Genomic DNA, 17,559 nt, shown 5'->3' on the forward strand with positions numbered 1-17,559 from the left:
ACGCTTGACTCTTGGCTCCACATTGAGTCCATCCATTCAACATCCTCAACTCTGGTGATCCAAAGGGACATTATGTGGCCCTGCTGGGTAACTGATAATAGTCTAAAAACTGCTAAGCACGAAGAGAGTCAACTTTGTATCTCTTGCTGCCTTTTTTGGTAAACTCTGCACACATTTAGAAAAGTACACTGTAGTTACATATATCTGATTTGATCAAGCTTTGATAATCCTTACCAAGAATGGTCACTAACTATAAATGTTTTATCAGAAGTCTCTTAGAATTAAAAATGACTCATTACAGTAGCCCACATATGCAAGATCCATCTTTCTGACCATGGAAAGTACTCTTTTTCTCACTTAAAGTCACCAGTATATGTTCCTTGCTTATAAACCACTCATTTCTAAAAAGTGTTATCAGTTTCTGAAAGAGGAGGGGAATAGGCAGAAATATACACAATTTAATAAACATAAACCTGAGCAGATAGTAAGTTTAAGGATTGTCTTAAAAAGTGGTTTATAGAAACTCCCAAACTCATTCTGAAGCCCAGCAATACCCTGACACCAAAGCCAAAGACACCACAAGAACACTACAGGATACCCCTTATGAATATAGGTACAAAAATCCTCAAAAAAAAAAAAAACAGTAGTGAACCAAATCCAACAGCCTATTAAAAAGAATTATATACCATGACCAAAGGAGATTTATCTCAGGTGGTTCAACATAAGAAAATCAATTAATGTAATGCGCCACATAAATAAAACAAAGGAAAAAAACCAAACGATCATCTCAATTGATGCAGAAAAGGCTTCTGACAAAATCCAACACCCTTTCATGATAAAAACACTAAAAAACTAGGAATAGAAGAGAAATTCCCAATATAATAAAGGGCATTTATGAAAACAGAACGCTAACATCATAAAAAATGGTTAGAAGGCAAATGTTTGTTCCATATATTTTACCACAATAAATTAAAACAGAAAAGTGGTTACATGAATTCACTCAAGACATATATCAAACACCTTCCTGGCAGTAGACACAAAGCTTACCTTGTGGACAGAGAAATGAAGATAAGAATTCCTGCTTTTGAGTTGCTTCTAGACCAGTATGTGTACTCTGGTAAGTGGCCTGAGACAGACACACAGGGCATGACAGCATACAGGGACGAGAGATGCCCAGGCAAGAAGGAGGAGACAGGAGTGTGTATCAAAGAAGGCTTATTTGAAATTAGTGGGGGGAGGAAGAACAGGGTTGGAAAGGACATTCCGGAGACAAGAATCAGTGTGCAAAGGAACAGAGGCATGGGAGAACATCTCGTATTTGAGGAAAGAACAGTAATTTGGAATGCAGGTCCGAGAGATGAGGAAGGGTAGAGGTGGTACCACACATACAAAGAGAGTTGTATGCTTTGAGAAAGAAATCAGGATTCTATTCAGAAGGGAACAGGGGGCCAACAACCTACTTCTTCATGACATTTTTAGTGAGGTATCACTTATATATGATAAAATTTACCCGTTTTAAGTGAACAGTTCATTGAGTTTTGACAGAAGTATATACTGAGTAACCAATGCCAAAATCTAGAGATAAAGCATTTCCATCACCCCAGAAAGTCCCCAAATGCCTCTCTGGAGTTAATCTGCCTCCAACCTACTTTAAGCAGGAGAATAAAATGATCACATCTGTATTTAAGAAAGACTGCTCTGGTATTAACGTGGTACATGGTCTGAAACAGAAAGAAACCAGACAAAAGGGCGCTAAGGAAACTGTTACAAATGGCACAGGCTTCAATTAAATTACTTCAGTACCAGTGGAAAGGCAAAACAGAGACTCACAAGATAAAATTGACAGGATGTGGTGGCAAACTGACATGAAGAAAGTCTACATCTTTGGAGTCAAAAGCCTTCAGGGGTCAGGTGGGGTATACAAGTTAACAATCCAGGTGAGGCACAGGAACATGGGCCTGGCGAGGACTATGGGAACCGAGCTGTTTACCTCAATCAATCAGACTCAAACATCTGCACACACCGGCTAAATAAAGCCTACACCTGGCATGACAAAGTCTGGCCTGGAGAGCACTGAGTTTCTCCTCTGGACATCTTCACAGACAACGGTTCCATTCTCCACAAATGACCAGGGGAGAAAGAAAAGTAAATCATGTTTTTTTGTTTATTTATTATTTTTTTCTTGGGCTGTGGGCAATGGTGGGAAGAAGGAGAAGAATAGGATGAAAAGGTGATTAATTTGGTTTTGACACAGTAAGTCAGAGATGCCTGAGGCACATCCAGGGAGGCAAGTGGAACTGGGTTCAGGCTCACAGAGAAGTTGGACCTAGAAACACTGGTTTGAGAATAATCACCACTTAGGAGAGAGTTAAAACCACCAGTGAGGATGAAATCAGGATCTCAGGTATACCACCAACACCTGAGGGGCAAACAGAGGAAGCAGAGTGGGACCAGGCAGAGTCTTAGGGAAGACCCCACACTCACTTGTGAGATGAGTTTTTTCTGTGCTTCCTGCATAACTACATTGGCCAAGGCCATGTCATCTTCTTCTATCAGGAGGTCCTTATCTGGCTTAGATCTCATTGCCATAAGTTTGATCTCCTTTGAGCTGAGGACTTCAAACGTATCTGAGAGCAACTCGTTGGCTTCCATATCCAGGGGAAGGACACCGTCCACAAAGCATGCTGAGGGAAAGCACAATGAAAAGCACAACAGATCAGCCTCTGGGGAACCTTAACAACTGTCTGGGAAATGGGATATAACTGTGCAAAGAGGGCAGGTCTGGGCTGCAGTACATCTGCTGGGACCAGCAGATGTTGAGAAGAACAAAGACAAGGGTCTTCCTGCATGGGGGGGAGGCGGGGGTTCACATTTGATACAGACTAGCTGGGTTCATTTTCAACAGAGTTTTACTTTTAAATATACAATTTATTCCAAACACACCAGGCCTACCCAAAATACTAAGGCAGATTTTAGAAGTGATATTGAATCGTTGTTCATCTGTGAAGTGTTCAAGAAGAAACTTGTAGATTTTCATTCGTTTCTCTTTGTTTGTCTTTCCCTTCAGTGAAAAAAGTCGCTTCTCTCTATGGCAAAACAGGACAATTTTACTGCATCACGTGGGCATGGGTAAAAAGAACCTTCATACAGCCTTGTAACCACATCCTAAAAGCTACATGCCAAGGGCTGAAGCACACCGGTGAGCTTAGTGTTCAACACAGGCGCTTCCCTCAGGAACTTATTCTCACAAGTGAATTGTCTTACCTTGCCCTGCTGAGGAAAACAAGGACAGCCACAGTAAATACTTACCTTAGGGTCTTTATCTAACCACTATACACGAAACAGCTGGATGTCTCCTGAGGTTTGCCCAAGTCTTACCAAGAAAAATAAACCACCTGAGCCAATGCACTGACCTCTCTGATTGAGGGAATTTATTATACTTTTCATGCTTCTCATAGTTATTGAAGTGGAAAATACACTCAATGAAATGCTGGAGGAACATGACAGGATTCCTCTTCAGTAACAGGTGAACCAGGCAAAATTCCCCAAAACTGTGAAGAAAGGAGAAACAAAAGAAAGAGACCCATTTGCTACTTGTAGATAGCTTCTAAAAACATACCAAGGATTATGCAATGCAGAGAATATAAATAAGGATAACAAACAAACAAAAAAAAAACCAAACCCAGTGCCGCCAAGTCAATTCCGACTCATAGCGACCCTGTAGGACAGAGTAGAACTGCCCCACAGCGTTTCCAAGGAGCACCTGGTGGATTCAAACTGCCGACTCTTTGGTTAGCAGCCACAGCACTTAACTAGTACGCCACCAAGGTTTCCAAATAAGGATAAGGGATCACTAAATCTATTCCAATAAACAGCTCTATTCAGTGCTAAAGCAAGATATGAATTTAGCTTATTTTGTTCCCTTGCTCAACAGCCTGCTTTTTGAATTCAAGGTCAGTGTAAAGGCTCTCCCTATCAGAGTTCCTTTCAGAATTCTAACAAGGTGTTATTATTTACACTTCATATGGGAAAACAACTAAACTACTCTTCAAGTAGAGGCCAGTGGTCCTTAAGGCTGATGCAATGAGAACGATCACCTGGAAATGAACACTTGGCCTTTGCTCCCAGCTTCAAGTCTGTTGCCCACAATGGTGAACAAAAACCAATTTTAGTAGCTGGAACTTTTTCAATAATAAGAACTAATTACGAGATCTTTATAGTTTGGGTGAGTAGGACAAGTATCCTCCACAGTGGTTCACTTTCACTGGCCTTCCCCAAATGTTTAAATAATCTTCCCTACACCTCTCTCCTTTGGTAGCATCAGCAAGCTCTGGGGCACTCTTCTTTCGCTTGTGACCCAAACCTGGAAGAGGCTTCCAACACACATGCATAGTGGTGTACAGCAAGACGTAGGCATCACAAGTACTGCACCATTCTAGAGGGCAAAATCCTAATGGTTTCCAAAGCCAAGTGTGAGCAGACAAAGGCCCAAGGTGTTCAATCTAGACTACACGTAGTTTATTTGATCATGATAGTAGCTGAGAGAATACCAAGGTACTGAGTTTTGCTTAGAGGTCAGCCTAAGGTAGTGCTGGGCTAGCTTTGGTCCATTCATACTGTCTAGACCAATGATTCAATTTCATTTCAGGGCTCAAATGCCATTTCCAAATACCAGGAATTCCAGTCAACTCTCAACTGGAGAGAAGCAGTAACAAGGATAATCCAAATGCCTTGGCTTTGGAATGCTTTAGGGCTTTGCAGGAGATCGACCGTTCCCTAATGTTTTCCTCAAGGAGTCCTGGTGGTGCAGTGGTTAAGCACTCATAGGTGGTTCGAACCTATGAGAGGCTCTGGGAGAAAGGACCTATAGATCTGCTCCTGTAAAGATTTCAGCCTAGGAAACCCAGTGGGGCAGGTCTCCTCTGTCCTATAGGGTCACTATGAATTGGAATCAACTCAAGGGCACACAATAACAACAAAAATAATGTTTTCCTTAGGCTAATTAGAATCACTTTGCATTTGCAGCAGACACATCAATTAAAAATCAGGGGAATTAGCTCTGAAATTATGATGACAGTAAGCCCAGATAAAAATTCTGCTGAAGATAATCACCTCATGACTTTCCACCTAGAAAATAAGGGAGCAGCCTGACTTATAAATATGAAAACAGAACAAACGGAACTCGATTCCTGAGGAGAAATTCACTCGAGGCCAGCTAGATGCACCTGTTGCTCTAAGACCAACCAGTACACTCTACACAAACTGTGTTCTTTAGTGACCCAGGCTTGGACAGCAAAGACGCCACAATATCAGGCGAAGTTCCTTCTAAACAAGGGTTGCCTTGGTAAACCATCTGTGACAAAGGTGGAGAAAACCTTGGGTGCCAATAAAAAACAAAAATCATCCCCAAAAGAATCAAAGAGAATTCACCTCCTGTGGTATTATAGTTTAGTCTAACATGGCACAGCAGTGTTCATGTCTACTGGGATATTCTCCTCAGATTTGAGATCATTTATATGGAAATGTAAAATTGGTTATCATTCAGTAATTCTTGTGCAAGAAGAGAGGCTGCTTTGAGCTTTGATTTGATGTCAAATACTAATCTGCTAAGATTTTACGTTAAGAATACACATAGTTAAAATAGAATACACATAGGCAAGCAATGAGCAAGATACTGCAGAGTCAAGTCTCTGGTGAATAACTGGCTTAACACACTATACAGACAAGTTCAATAGTAAAAAATTATGCAAAGCGTTCTTGTGATAAGAGCTGAAAGCAGAGTCAGCCAACTTTGACCATAAGAAGCCAGACATCAGTCAATGCATAATATCCACGACTTCTCTTGGGACTTCAAAGGGTAAGTCTCAGCCTTGACCAGATTAAAACTCTCACATCCTACCAGCTTGACAAATGGGTTTTTGTCAGCTGAAAAGGTAAAAGAATTTAACATTCCAAGTAATATGTGGTGGAGAGTTCCTTTAGAGAAACAGAAGACAGCCCTTTTTGGGTACTGGGATTAGAAAATGTCAACCATTCTAAAGAAGCCTCAGGAAATTAGGAACCCCAGTCAGCATCCTCTTCCAACCTCTCCTTATCCTCAGGACTACAGAAACCAGGTATGATCACACCATCAATTAAGGGATACTATTCAGAGAGTTTACACAGAATTAATTCCATTATAAGGAAAACAAGAGGAAGACCAGCTAAATCTGAGTAATAATGACCTTACAGAAAGAAATTACTACTTGGTTTTTTTTTTTTTTTTTTACTAAGAATCCAAATTCAGGTGTGTGAGGCCATAAAAGAAGAAAAGACGGTTCACTTCCATTTTCAGATTAATAGGAAACACAAAAATCTGATTTTTTTGAGGTTTCTTCCCAAGCCAAATGCCATTTTGAAATAGTTATCTGCTCACTAAAGGCCACTGTTGATGGACTTGTATTCCTGATCTGGCCCTCAAAACATGTCTATCTCAGATTATGACTGGGGCTCAGACCCATCTACACCAGAATTCTATTTGAACCTTGAGTTATTTCTTACATCCTTGTTATCCTTGGCTTCCACCCAAAATCCAAGCCTCTCTTGTTCTCTCGGCCCTCCTCATCTCACCTCATCCCTATATTGTTCTATGTTTCTTTTCTCTGGGTCTAACTTCCCATTACTCTCCCTTCCTCTTCAAATCTTACCATTGTGAGCTCTGTATTCCAGGTTCCATGATAAATTAAGCCCCTGCTGTCTACAGTTGAATCTCAGAGCACTCTCTTACTTCCTTGTTGTAAATTCAACCTGGCTTTCCTCCAAGGACACCATTTTCCTTACAGCCTTCTCAAGGGGAAGCCACTTAATCTCCCATATCCCAGAGTCAGGGGATGATGACCACATTTGGTTTTATTCATTTACATTCACTCAAATATTTACTGACTGTCTACTAGGTTTCAAGCTCTCTTCCAGGTGTTGGAGATATCGTAGTAAACAACAAAAGCTCTGCCCCATAGGAAACTTGTATTCTAATACACCATATACATACAATCAATACAAAGTATGTTGCCGAAAGTGCGCTAAAGAAAAAGAAAGATGGGTGAGCCAATAGGGAAGAAGAGACAGTATGATGATTAAGGTTGTACATTAACTTGGCTAGGCCATGAGTCCCAGTATTGTGTGGTCGTCCTCCATTTTGTGATCTGATAATCCTGTGTTGTAAATTCTAACCTCTGTGATGTCAAGGAGGTAGGATTAGAGGAAGTTATGTTAATGAGGCAGGACACAATCTATAGGATTAGGTCTTATCTTGAATCAATCTCTTTTGAGACATAAAAGACAGAAGTGAATAGAGGAGGGGGACCTCATTACCACCAAGCAAAAAGAGCCCAAGAGCAAAGAGCATCTTTTGGACCCAGGGTCCCTGCGCTGTGAAGTTCCTAGACCAGGGGAAGATTGATGACAAGGACCTTCCCCCAGAGCTGACAGAGAGAGAGAGAAAGGCTTCCCCTGGAGCTGGTACCCTGAATTTGGACTTCTAGCCTACTAGACTGTGAAAGAATAAATTTCTGTTTGTTAAAGTCATCCATTTGTGGTATATCTGTTATAGCAACACTAGATAACTAAGACAGGAGGGGTAGTGAAAGTTGGTTACCAGTAAAAAAACAAACTACTTTTCCACCCGGTTCACGTAATAACACTTAAATTTTCCTTTTGAAGCTCCTATCATTTGCCTGTATTACCCTCTACTACTTGGTAGCTGGCTCCTAGCTTTCCTCTCCATTCCAAACCGTGACATCATTCACAGCGTCTTCAGTGTTCTTACAGGTCAACCTGACCTTCGAGGTTCCTGACTTTATTGCTATCTCTGTTTGTGCTGCCACTTCATGGTCATAACACTACACCTGGAATACTCCATTTCTGACATCAAATAATCTACTTCATGACCACGTCCACCTATCCTTCTAGCTTTCTGACTCCCTCATCCCCATTCTACTTGTTCTAGAACTTCACTGAGCCCTCTATATCCTCAATTACTTCTTTTTCTCCCAGACTAAGCCATCTCTGTCTTTACTCCCTTTTCTATCTCAGTGGTCCATTATCTTAACTACTTTCTTCTCTTGAGGCTCTCTGGTCCTCTGCCTTCTTGCACTTCTGCGGCATTTGCTCAAGAATGCTGCAGACCATTAAACCAAAATGGTCCACTTGCTACTTAGGTATCATCACTCTGTGACTTCGGTACTACAAGGCCACCACCTAGTGGGCAGAGGGAAAAATATCTTTATGCAGTTTTGTAGCCCCCCACCCTGCAACTTTTGGTTTATATGAGCAATTAAAAGCATCAGGTCGGTGGTCCCCAGACACTGTGTTGGCCCAGGACAGGAACCATTCCCAAGGCCAACTCTTCAGACAGGGATTAGACTGGACAATGGGACGGAAAGGGATGCTGGTGAGCTTCTTGGATCAGGGGGACACTTGAGGCTATGTGGCTGTCTCCTGCCTGGAGGGGAGATGAGAGGGTAGAAGGGGTTAGAAGCTGGTGGAATGGACAAAAAAGGAGAGAGTGGAGAGAGGGAACGGGCTGTCTCATTAGGGGGAGCAATTGGGAGTATATAGCCAGGAGTGTATAAGTTTTTGTGTGAGAGACTGGCTTGATTTGTAAACTTTCACTTAAAGCACAATAAAAAAAAAAAGTATCAGGCCAATTTGCATATGCCAGAATCTTTAGGAAATCCACCTGGACCAAAAATAAATTCAACAGGCTCTGCCACTAAAGTCTCTTTGGAAGAGCTACATTAGCAGATACATATGGAAAAATTAATATATTTAATGCAAACAGATAGGGCAGACTTTTGGTCTAAAAATTGGAGAAGAGACTAACTTAAAGCACAGTTAGCAACTGTAGTTGTTCACTTTTCGAAGTTGAAAATTATAGTCTACATTCAAACCATGATTTAAACTCAGACTAAAGAGATAAAATGGAAAAATCGAAGGGGAAATATTAAAGTGGTAGAAGAGGCATTGTGTAAAGGATCTCCTTCTCTAGCCTTCTGATTTCTTTCTGATTCATGCTCTGACCACCTGCATAACAGGTACTATATATATTTTATGCACTGATCAACACTTTCTACATACGTGCATAGGAGCTGACAAAAGTGAGGAAAAGCAAGGAAATGCAGGTTTGAAAAATCAATCTTACCTCTCAGGCTCATCATCTGAAAGCATTCTGAACACCTCTCATTTTGCCTATTCCTGTTTTTCCTACACACTGTATAAAGAGAACTATGAGGACCTTGTAACCAGTATTATAGATGCAACGTAAGGGTAAGAGGGTGTTATGTAGCTATCTTGGTCCCTTTCTCAATCACATAAACAAAGAAAAATAAAGGGTTATAGCCTTAGCTTTTTGCTTCTGGGTCTTGACGCTATTAATCAGACCATTAACCTTCTACTAGTTTGTTATGTGTAAGGTTTTTTCTTTGAAAATTAAAGCCAAAGAAAACTGAACAGAAATTCTTCCATGAAATTCTCAGTAAATCATTTGTGACTATATTTAGATACACAGGGGCCCATTTTTATAAACTATTCATAGTTAATGAACTCTACAAAGACCTTTTCCCAGCTGGGGTGGCTTTTCCCATGGCATTCAACATTCTATTTTCTAATTTCTGGCTTGCTTGAAAAGAATTATTCATGCCACTTAATCTAAGGAAACAAATTCTGCCAGATCATTTCTCAACCCCAAGAAAATAAATCTTTAAAAAAATTATAGGAAGATAGGAGTTAACAATTGCCAAATTAACCACCCCGCCCCCAACATTCTCCTTTTCCAAGGAGCCCTGCGATCTGCACACTCTATTTTACACTGCAATTCTGCCTTAAATCCTAGAGTTTCTTCCCTTAAAATTTCTGTACTTAAAAGAAAATCCGAATTCTTTATCAAAGCTAACATTTTACTGACCTAGAAACTGACATATTAAGTCAACTGCTAATGGCTACTACAGTGTAATATGACATAAACACTAAAAAAAAACACTACATACCATTTAATATGGCATACAAACTACATACCATTTAACACGACAAAGGCCTACGCTTTTTCATTTTCATTACTCCTTTAGGAAGAGCAGACAATGTTAGAAAATCTGGGCAGATTTTTTTCTTTTTTTAACATGCAAAATAAAGTTTTGTTATAAAGCTTATTAGTATTTTTAAAACCTGCTAATTTTTCTGGCAACTGCCAAAGGCCCACTAAATCCTAAATAAGTCAACTCTAAACCAATTTGGAAGAAAAGAGATGAGCCTGTACCAGAAATGAGGTAAAGCATTCAGCTGTCTGACATCTGAGGGCGAAGATTTACCTGGCAATGTCTGGGTGTGAATCTATCAGAGTGCTGACAAATCGGAAGAACAGAGAGCCCTTCCACTTCACAAATTCCTCCTGTACAAAGAGAAACCAGCATATTTCAGGATGAATTTTAACATACAAACTGTAAATGCAATGTATAACCAACTGCTGGCCTTTTGTTTAACATGACCTGTTGGGTATACAATCTGTCTAGGGCACATTAGCTCAGTTAGTTAGCGATAACTTCCCAACCATCTAGAAAACACGTACCATTTGTCAGTCACAAGGAGACTTGGAGGAGTATGTGGGCAGAACAGCCTCTAACCTCCTGTGTTAGAAATATGGCTCAATGCACACAGCTCAACACCTTCAGATGTAAAGGCAAGAGGGTGTTACACAGCTATCTTGGTCCCTTTCCCAATTATGTAAACAAAGAAAGAGTTAAAGCTTTTGTTTTTTGGATGTGCCCCAACCCAACTAATTACACTATTAGTAATATAATTTTATAAGTTATAAAATTAATACTTTATAATTATATAAACTCACCAGCCCTCCTTAGAGGAGGCCATCATTAGACACAATTAAATCCTCCTTTTTTTTTTAAAGATCAAATATTATTACCCCTCACAAGAGCCCAAATCTGTATTCTCAATGTAAATAAGAATACCTAGTGTAGAGTTTTATAGTTTGCTAAGTTCTTCGGCTTACTAAGGTATCTCATGTGACTCTTAGAACAACCTTGTGAGACAGACAGGATAAACATTATGATCCCCACTTTACGCATGAAGGAAGTCTGAAAAACCCTGACTTGTTCAAGGTCAAGGGGAGTACAGAGCTAGAACTACTCGTCCATGAGTGTGCCTTGCTCTACGTGATGTTCATTTGCAAAAATTAAACCTTCCTCTGCTTGACAGGATATCTAAACGAACACCCAAAATGAATATTAAGAAACAATGGTCTGTTTAAAAGGCTGAACTGAACACTAGAAGAGCAATGTCCTCACCAGAGTGAGAGTGATTATTTTTAGACTCTGCTACAAAGCAGAACATTTCCTAGGCCACTCACATATTCCCTCCAACCAGAAGCAACTGGGGGTGGGAACGATGTCTACTCTCACCTGCAAGAGGTTAGTGAGCAAGATGAGTGTCTGCTTTCGGATGAATGGATCTGAGTCCTTCAGACACATGGAGATATTGGGGATGTATTTGTCCACCATGACAGTGTACCGGATGCAGAGATCACACATGACAATGATGACGTTGTTGCGGACGGCCACATCGTCACACACCTCCAGCTCACGCACAAAAGCTGGGATGCTCCTCTTGGCTAGGTCCTCATGCTGTAAGCACAGCTTGCCTGTCGCAAAGGAGAGGGACATGTCTCATTCATTCTGCTCTATCCTGTTCCTGTACCTAACTTTTCTCCAGTCATATCTTGCTATAAAAACCTGCTGCCACCGAGTTGATTCCGACTCATAGTGACCCTATAGGACAGAGCAGAACTGCCCCATAGAGTTTCCAAGGATCGCCTGGCAGATTCGAACTGCTGACCTCTTGGTCAGCAGCCATAGCACTTAACTACTACGCCACCAGGGTTTCCATATCTTGCTATAGGTATTATTTAATTCAAGTTAAAACATCATGTAAAAAATTTCAAACAACAAAAAAAATCAAAGCCAGGCAGACCAATACTAGGTATTTGGAAATTCAATATACCTTAACAAAAAATAAACTCCCCCAGGAATTCTGTGAGGGATTTTCTATGGGATGTTCCTCTATGCTAGTAAAATTACTTCCCTTTTAAAGTCAACATTTCAATTTTGCAGTTGTCTGCTTACCTGGAAAGTGACCAAAAACCTAACAAAGGATGTACATTACTTTCGGTTATACATGAACTCTATACAAGCTGAATATCTTTTAAGGAATTTGAACTTCAAGCTAGGTAAGTAGGAAAGACTGTTCATCTTACTTATTTCTTGTTCTTAGTTAGGAGAAGGAGGGCTGTTGACTTCTGTCTACTTATATGTTTGTTTTGTGGCCTGGGGAATGTTTTGGTTTTATTTGTAATTCTTAGATATTTGAAAAATTAACAAAAAAAAATCCATAACTATTATCTAGCATAAAATACACAATCACGCAAAAGAAAAAAAATTCAAATTATAACGTAGAGATCAGTGTTTTAAAGATTAGCAATACAAGTCCATGGAGAAATATTCTTAATAGCTCATCTACCACTTCTGGAAAGCATCAGATAAACACCTCCTTTTACAAACTGAACTTCAAATTTACTTTTCCATTCTCAGAACTTAGTACAGTGCCTGCCATATAGTGCTTGAGGAACAGACTTCATGGTGCTAAAAAAAAATGACAAGAACAGATATCACTGTAACAGGTTAACATAATTCTATTAAACATATAGAAAGTCCCTCACTAGAGTGTTCCACGTCTGACAGTCCTTGGTTTCTAGCATTCTGTTATGCCTGCAGGGCTATGTACTCACATGAGAATCACCTCTAAAAATCACAAGAGCTAAGGAAAAAGGAAGTCCAGCAGTGTGTAACACAATACTGTGGCTAGGCTCACCTGGACAGAAAGCTATGTATGGAAACAGGCTGTGCAAACCACTTTCTTCCCTAAGTTATCCTTACCCAAGGTAATGACTGCATGTGCTCTAATCGTGGAAGGCATGGCTGAGCCTCTGAACTGGGGAAGTGGCTGCAAGGCAGGAGCATCACTGGTACCTTGAGATGATGTTACTAAAGAGAAAGAGGAAAAAGGTGTATTTGTAATACCTCAAGGGTTAACAGAGCCACGGGACAGCACAGGGCAGGGTAGAATTGCAAGTGTCTTACAGTGATCCACACCAGCAGAAGCAGCTAGGATGGACTGAACCAGAAGGAAGACTCGCCTCTCCACTTTGGCGGGACACAGTTGGGCTATATCTCCTAATGTAAAAATGCATTTCACCTACAAAAAGAATTGGTTGTTTAAAAAAAAAAAATTAGTTTTGCAGTAAAAAGAAGGCAAAAGAAGAATTAACTCTAGCTGGATTAAGGACATATAAGTGGGATGCTTTTTTTGTCCCCCAAATTAAGAGTCTTATCATTTTTTATTTCATAAAAACACATGGCCATTCTAAAAACTTACAGTCACCACTTAATGAAATTCACCCAAAACTAGGGTAGCCATACAATTTTATCATCTAAATCTAGACACTTTTGTCAGTGAAAGTGCTACTAATAATTACACTGTGACAACAAGGGTAAACCAGTATTATCCTGGGCCAACTGCGACATATAGTCACCTACCTATAATCCCCCAACCCAAAAATACCATCAGTATTTTGTATGTAACTGTCTTTTCTGAAGTATTTTTACAGTTATATGGTTTTGTTTGTTTTTCTTATATACTTACCAATTGCACTGTTCTGAAGTTTGCATTTATTTCTTTAAATATTCAGCATCCTTTCTTGTTAATAAATATATGTTTAATAAACTATATAAGCATGCAATTTTAAAATTACAATACTACCACAATTTACTTAAATATTCCACTATTAAGGGGCATGCATGTTACTTTTAATCCTTTGCTATTGTCTACATTAGTTGTAATGAACACCTTTGTACCTTCGGACACTGTTCTATTTCCTCAGAAGTGAAATCCAGGGTTAAAGGGTATATAAACCCATTTCACACTTTAATACATTTTCCAAATTGTTCACCAGATTACTATTTATATATATTAGTATCTGTTTCCTCATATTCACCACTACTGTGTATGCTAATGAGAATCATTTTAAAAATTAACTAATATTGTTCTTTTTTTTTTAACCTCAGTAATGGAGGAGTGATACTAAATAGTAAAATGTTAAGTAAAGGATTATTTCAGGGTAAGAAAGCCAATAATAAGTGTGTGTGCATAATAAATGCTGAACAAACTACATCTCTTAATGGACTGAAGAAATATTTATATTTAAAGAAACATGAAGTAAACAACATTTATAGGGCAGAACTTTTTCATACATATTTTGACTGTAGGGCAGATTTTGGTGACATTTAACGATTGAAAACAAAATCTTAGTGGGGGAACTCATTGGTTGTAAGTATTTTTCTTAGCTTGGGCAGGGCTTTGCTCAGACAAATTAGAAGAGCAAGGCTCCTCTAGAAATCCTGCGTTAGGTCCATTCTACACATTGTGACCCTTTACCCAAAATGTCTTGATTTGATTGGTAACAATGCTCTTTATTAATGAAATCATGCATAGTAATGGCTCAAACACAAAAAGTCTTCTCCTTCAACAAATCTAAGCCAGTGCTACCTGGCAAAGCAGGGACTGAATACAGAAGAGAGGTGTTTTATTAATTTTCTCAAATAGATGAGGGAAATGGCCAATTCTGGTTAAATGATGGCACTTACTGAAGGACATCAAAAAGCAGCTCATTTTCTTTATTGGACAGTGTCAGAAGCTGGAGTCAGAATTTCCACCATATATTTTGTTGACAGCCATTCAGATCTGCCAACTGGCTCGCACTTATTGGCACACTGAAATCTCTTGCACTGAACTAATTCCTAAAGCAGAGATGCAATATAATACAATTTTGCTGCTTCAAGGTCATTTGTGTTTTGATTCTAAAATATCTCATTTTATTTTAGACATTACTTTAGAACTGCTCAGCACTATTCCTTATTTCTACAGTCTGATGTTCAAACAGCTCAGAAGACACTTTATAATTAAAACTAATCAACCAAAAGAACAAAGAGTATACTCGCTTTATTATTTTACCTTATTATTTTTAAGCTTGACTCTACCAAGCTTACAACATGTACTGTGTTTTCCCGGTTGTCATCAGGCTACCCATAGGATCTAACCAGATGAAATAAATGTAGACTACCAAGTGTTTTCACTCATATAATAAGTACATTAGAAAAAAATAGGTTATCAGTAAATGAATTCTTCTTAAAAAAATAAAAAAGTAAGTTATAGTCTAGGAGGATCCTTTTCTTGGTAATAAGTGTTTGAAATGCGCCTTATAAAATAATCCTTAAAAAATCCAAATGATATAAAAGGAAGAGAAAAGAATAATGAAGACAAATTAGCTGCTTACCAACAGGTCTTCATCCATATTTCCTGCTCCATCCTCCTTAAGGACTATGTTGGAGAGGCAGTGCTCACAGGTGGAGAGGACATCCACACACACCTGATTCAGTAATTCCTGTGGCAAGTTAAAGACCATTTCTGAAGGACCCCAAACATCTACCAGACCAGTCACAAAAGACAATTTTCTTAAAAGAAACTCTTATTAACTTCAAATGTATAAATGGTAAGCCATGAAAAACCCTAGCCATCCTGCTTTTATATCTTTCTTCTTTCCCACAACTTGCCCAAAACCAAAACGACAGCTTTTAGCCAGCAATCTAGCTATAAGAACTGGCTATGTGGAATTACCAAAAACTGTGTTGTGTGTGTGTGTAAATACTTCTTTTCTGCATTTGTCCTACAAGGGCAAAAGGCATGTGAGCTAGAATCACCTTGATGGCAAGTGGCTCAGTGCCCTAGTTTATAAGACATTGCTAACAGTGGTGTTCCTCCAACATCACAGGGAAACATGGCAAGTCTTCTGGCAAACACAGGTGGTGAGTTAATGACTCTGGTAAACAGTATCATTCTAAAAGAATAAAATAAAAAGCTATTATTCTTCTGAGATTTATTCATCAGAGAAGTTTTCTGTGTCTCTTATTAGTAAAAAGAACTTCAAGGGGTCACCACCTGTGGCCCATAATGTGGCACTTAACCTGCCAAGGGAGGGAACTCTCAATAGCACTGGATAACTCTTTGGCTTCATTTTCTCTAGGAGGGTGTTCCAAAATACCTAGTTTGAGCTAAGTGCCTCCACCCCAGTGCTTCCAGGTTATCCTCTGCATCCTTTTACTGTAGGATTATGTTGAGTTTATCTGTTTACACATACGTCCCCACCACTACATGGCAGATGCCTTGGGAGGGGGCTCTGTCTTAACTATCACCCTAGGACCTAAAAGTACTAACATGAGATGACACCTAACAAATGTCTGCCAACCTGTTGGCAAGCCATCATTATAATCAAAATGATTTTTCAGTCTGACTTGACCTAAAATGTTTTAAAACTACTGCCTTTATTACTTTTATTTTTGGTGAAAATATATACAGCAAAACCTGCTTCCATTCCAGTTTCTGGACATAATGATCAGTGACACTGGTTACATTCTTTACATTTTGTCAACATTCTCATTATTTCTGCTCTAGTTGTTTCACTTCCATTTACTTAATCTTCCTGCCCCCTAACCTTCTCAACAGTGTTTTAAAATAGCTGTTGACCCTTTGGTCTTTTATAGATAATTTTTTTGTTTTTAAAGAACCCTAATACTCAAGTGTAACAATCTTTAACTCTCTGGGCTAAACTGTTACCTAGTTAAAAAGTGACTTCAGGGAATAGTTTCAATTCAAGGTCCGAAGAGCAACTCAGGGTCACAGTTTTGGGGACTCCTCCAGTCTTATATGATCAATAAGTTTGGATTCTTGAAGAATTTGAAGTTCTGCCCCACATTTTCCTCCCTTTTTATCAGGATTCATCTATTGTGTTCCTGATCAGAATGTTCAGTAGTGGTAGCTGGATACCACCTAGTTCTTCTGGTGTCAAGATGGAGGAGCCAGTGGTTCATGCAGACTATTAGTCCTGTAGTCCAATTATGTCTCTGATTCTTGGCTTCGCCTTTATTACTTTTTAAAGGATTACTGTACTCAAGATTTTAATAGACTGCATAGCCTGGACTATAACATTGGCTGAGAGAGCTTCTGAAGTTGATACACTCTGTCCTGATGGAAAGATAAAGGCTAACTTGTTTGAGACTCAAAGACTGAAACTTGGCTGGGTAACATGGTAGATAACTTTCAGAATCATAGCATCTGGGACAGAACCTTCAAGGCCATCCAGTGCTGGAACCCTCTCCATACAGGGATCATGCTAAGTTGTTTTCCAGCTTCTCCATCAATACCTCCAATGACCGGGGTCAGGTTCTGAGGCAAGCCCCTCCATTTCAGGCAAACCTAAGTTTTTTTCTTCTGAAAGTCAAAATTTGTCTCCTTGCAACTTCCATCCATGGGTCCAGATATGTCCTCTGGTGACACTAAATAAATCTCTTTTTTCATTTGAAAATCCTTCATATATTTGAATTTAGTCAGCCCACTCCACATAATTCT

The 17,559-nt window shown here is 39.3% G+C and overlaps 1 protein-coding gene across 5 annotated transcripts in view; it reads right to left on the reverse strand.

Annotated features, from left to right (window-relative positions):
• Window positions 1-17,559, reverse strand: part of NCAPD3 (non-SMC condensin II complex subunit D3) — a 147,981-nt gene that overhangs the window by 20,219 nt on the left and 110,203 nt on the right. For 3 of the 5 annotated variants that reach the window (XM_049857642.1, XM_049857643.1, XM_049857647.1), the window contains 8 exons: window positions 15,431-15,538; window positions 13,179-13,293; window positions 12,975-13,082; window positions 11,445-11,683; window positions 10,341-10,420; window positions 3,414-3,551; window positions 2,944-3,086; window positions 2,485-2,684 (listed from right to left, as the gene is read on the reverse strand). In XM_049857642.1, the coding sequence (XP_049713599.1) occupies window positions 2,485-2,684; window positions 2,944-3,086; window positions 3,414-3,551; window positions 10,341-10,420; window positions 11,445-11,683; window positions 12,975-13,082; window positions 13,179-13,293; window positions 15,431-15,538 (1,131 nt within the window). The remainder of the gene's footprint in view (window positions 1-2,484; window positions 2,685-2,943; window positions 3,087-3,413; window positions 3,552-10,340; window positions 10,421-11,444; window positions 11,684-12,974; window positions 13,083-13,178; window positions 13,294-15,430; window positions 15,539-17,559) is intronic. The other 2 variants (XM_049857645.1, XM_049857646.1) reach the window with 1 other exon arrangement.

This window comes from Elephas maximus, chromosome 17, assembly GCF_024166365.1.
Source record: "Elephas maximus indicus isolate mEleMax1 chromosome 17, mEleMax1 primary haplotype, whole genome shotgun sequence".
Lineage (NCBI taxonomy): Eukaryota > Metazoa > Chordata > Mammalia > Proboscidea > Elephantidae > Elephas > Elephas maximus.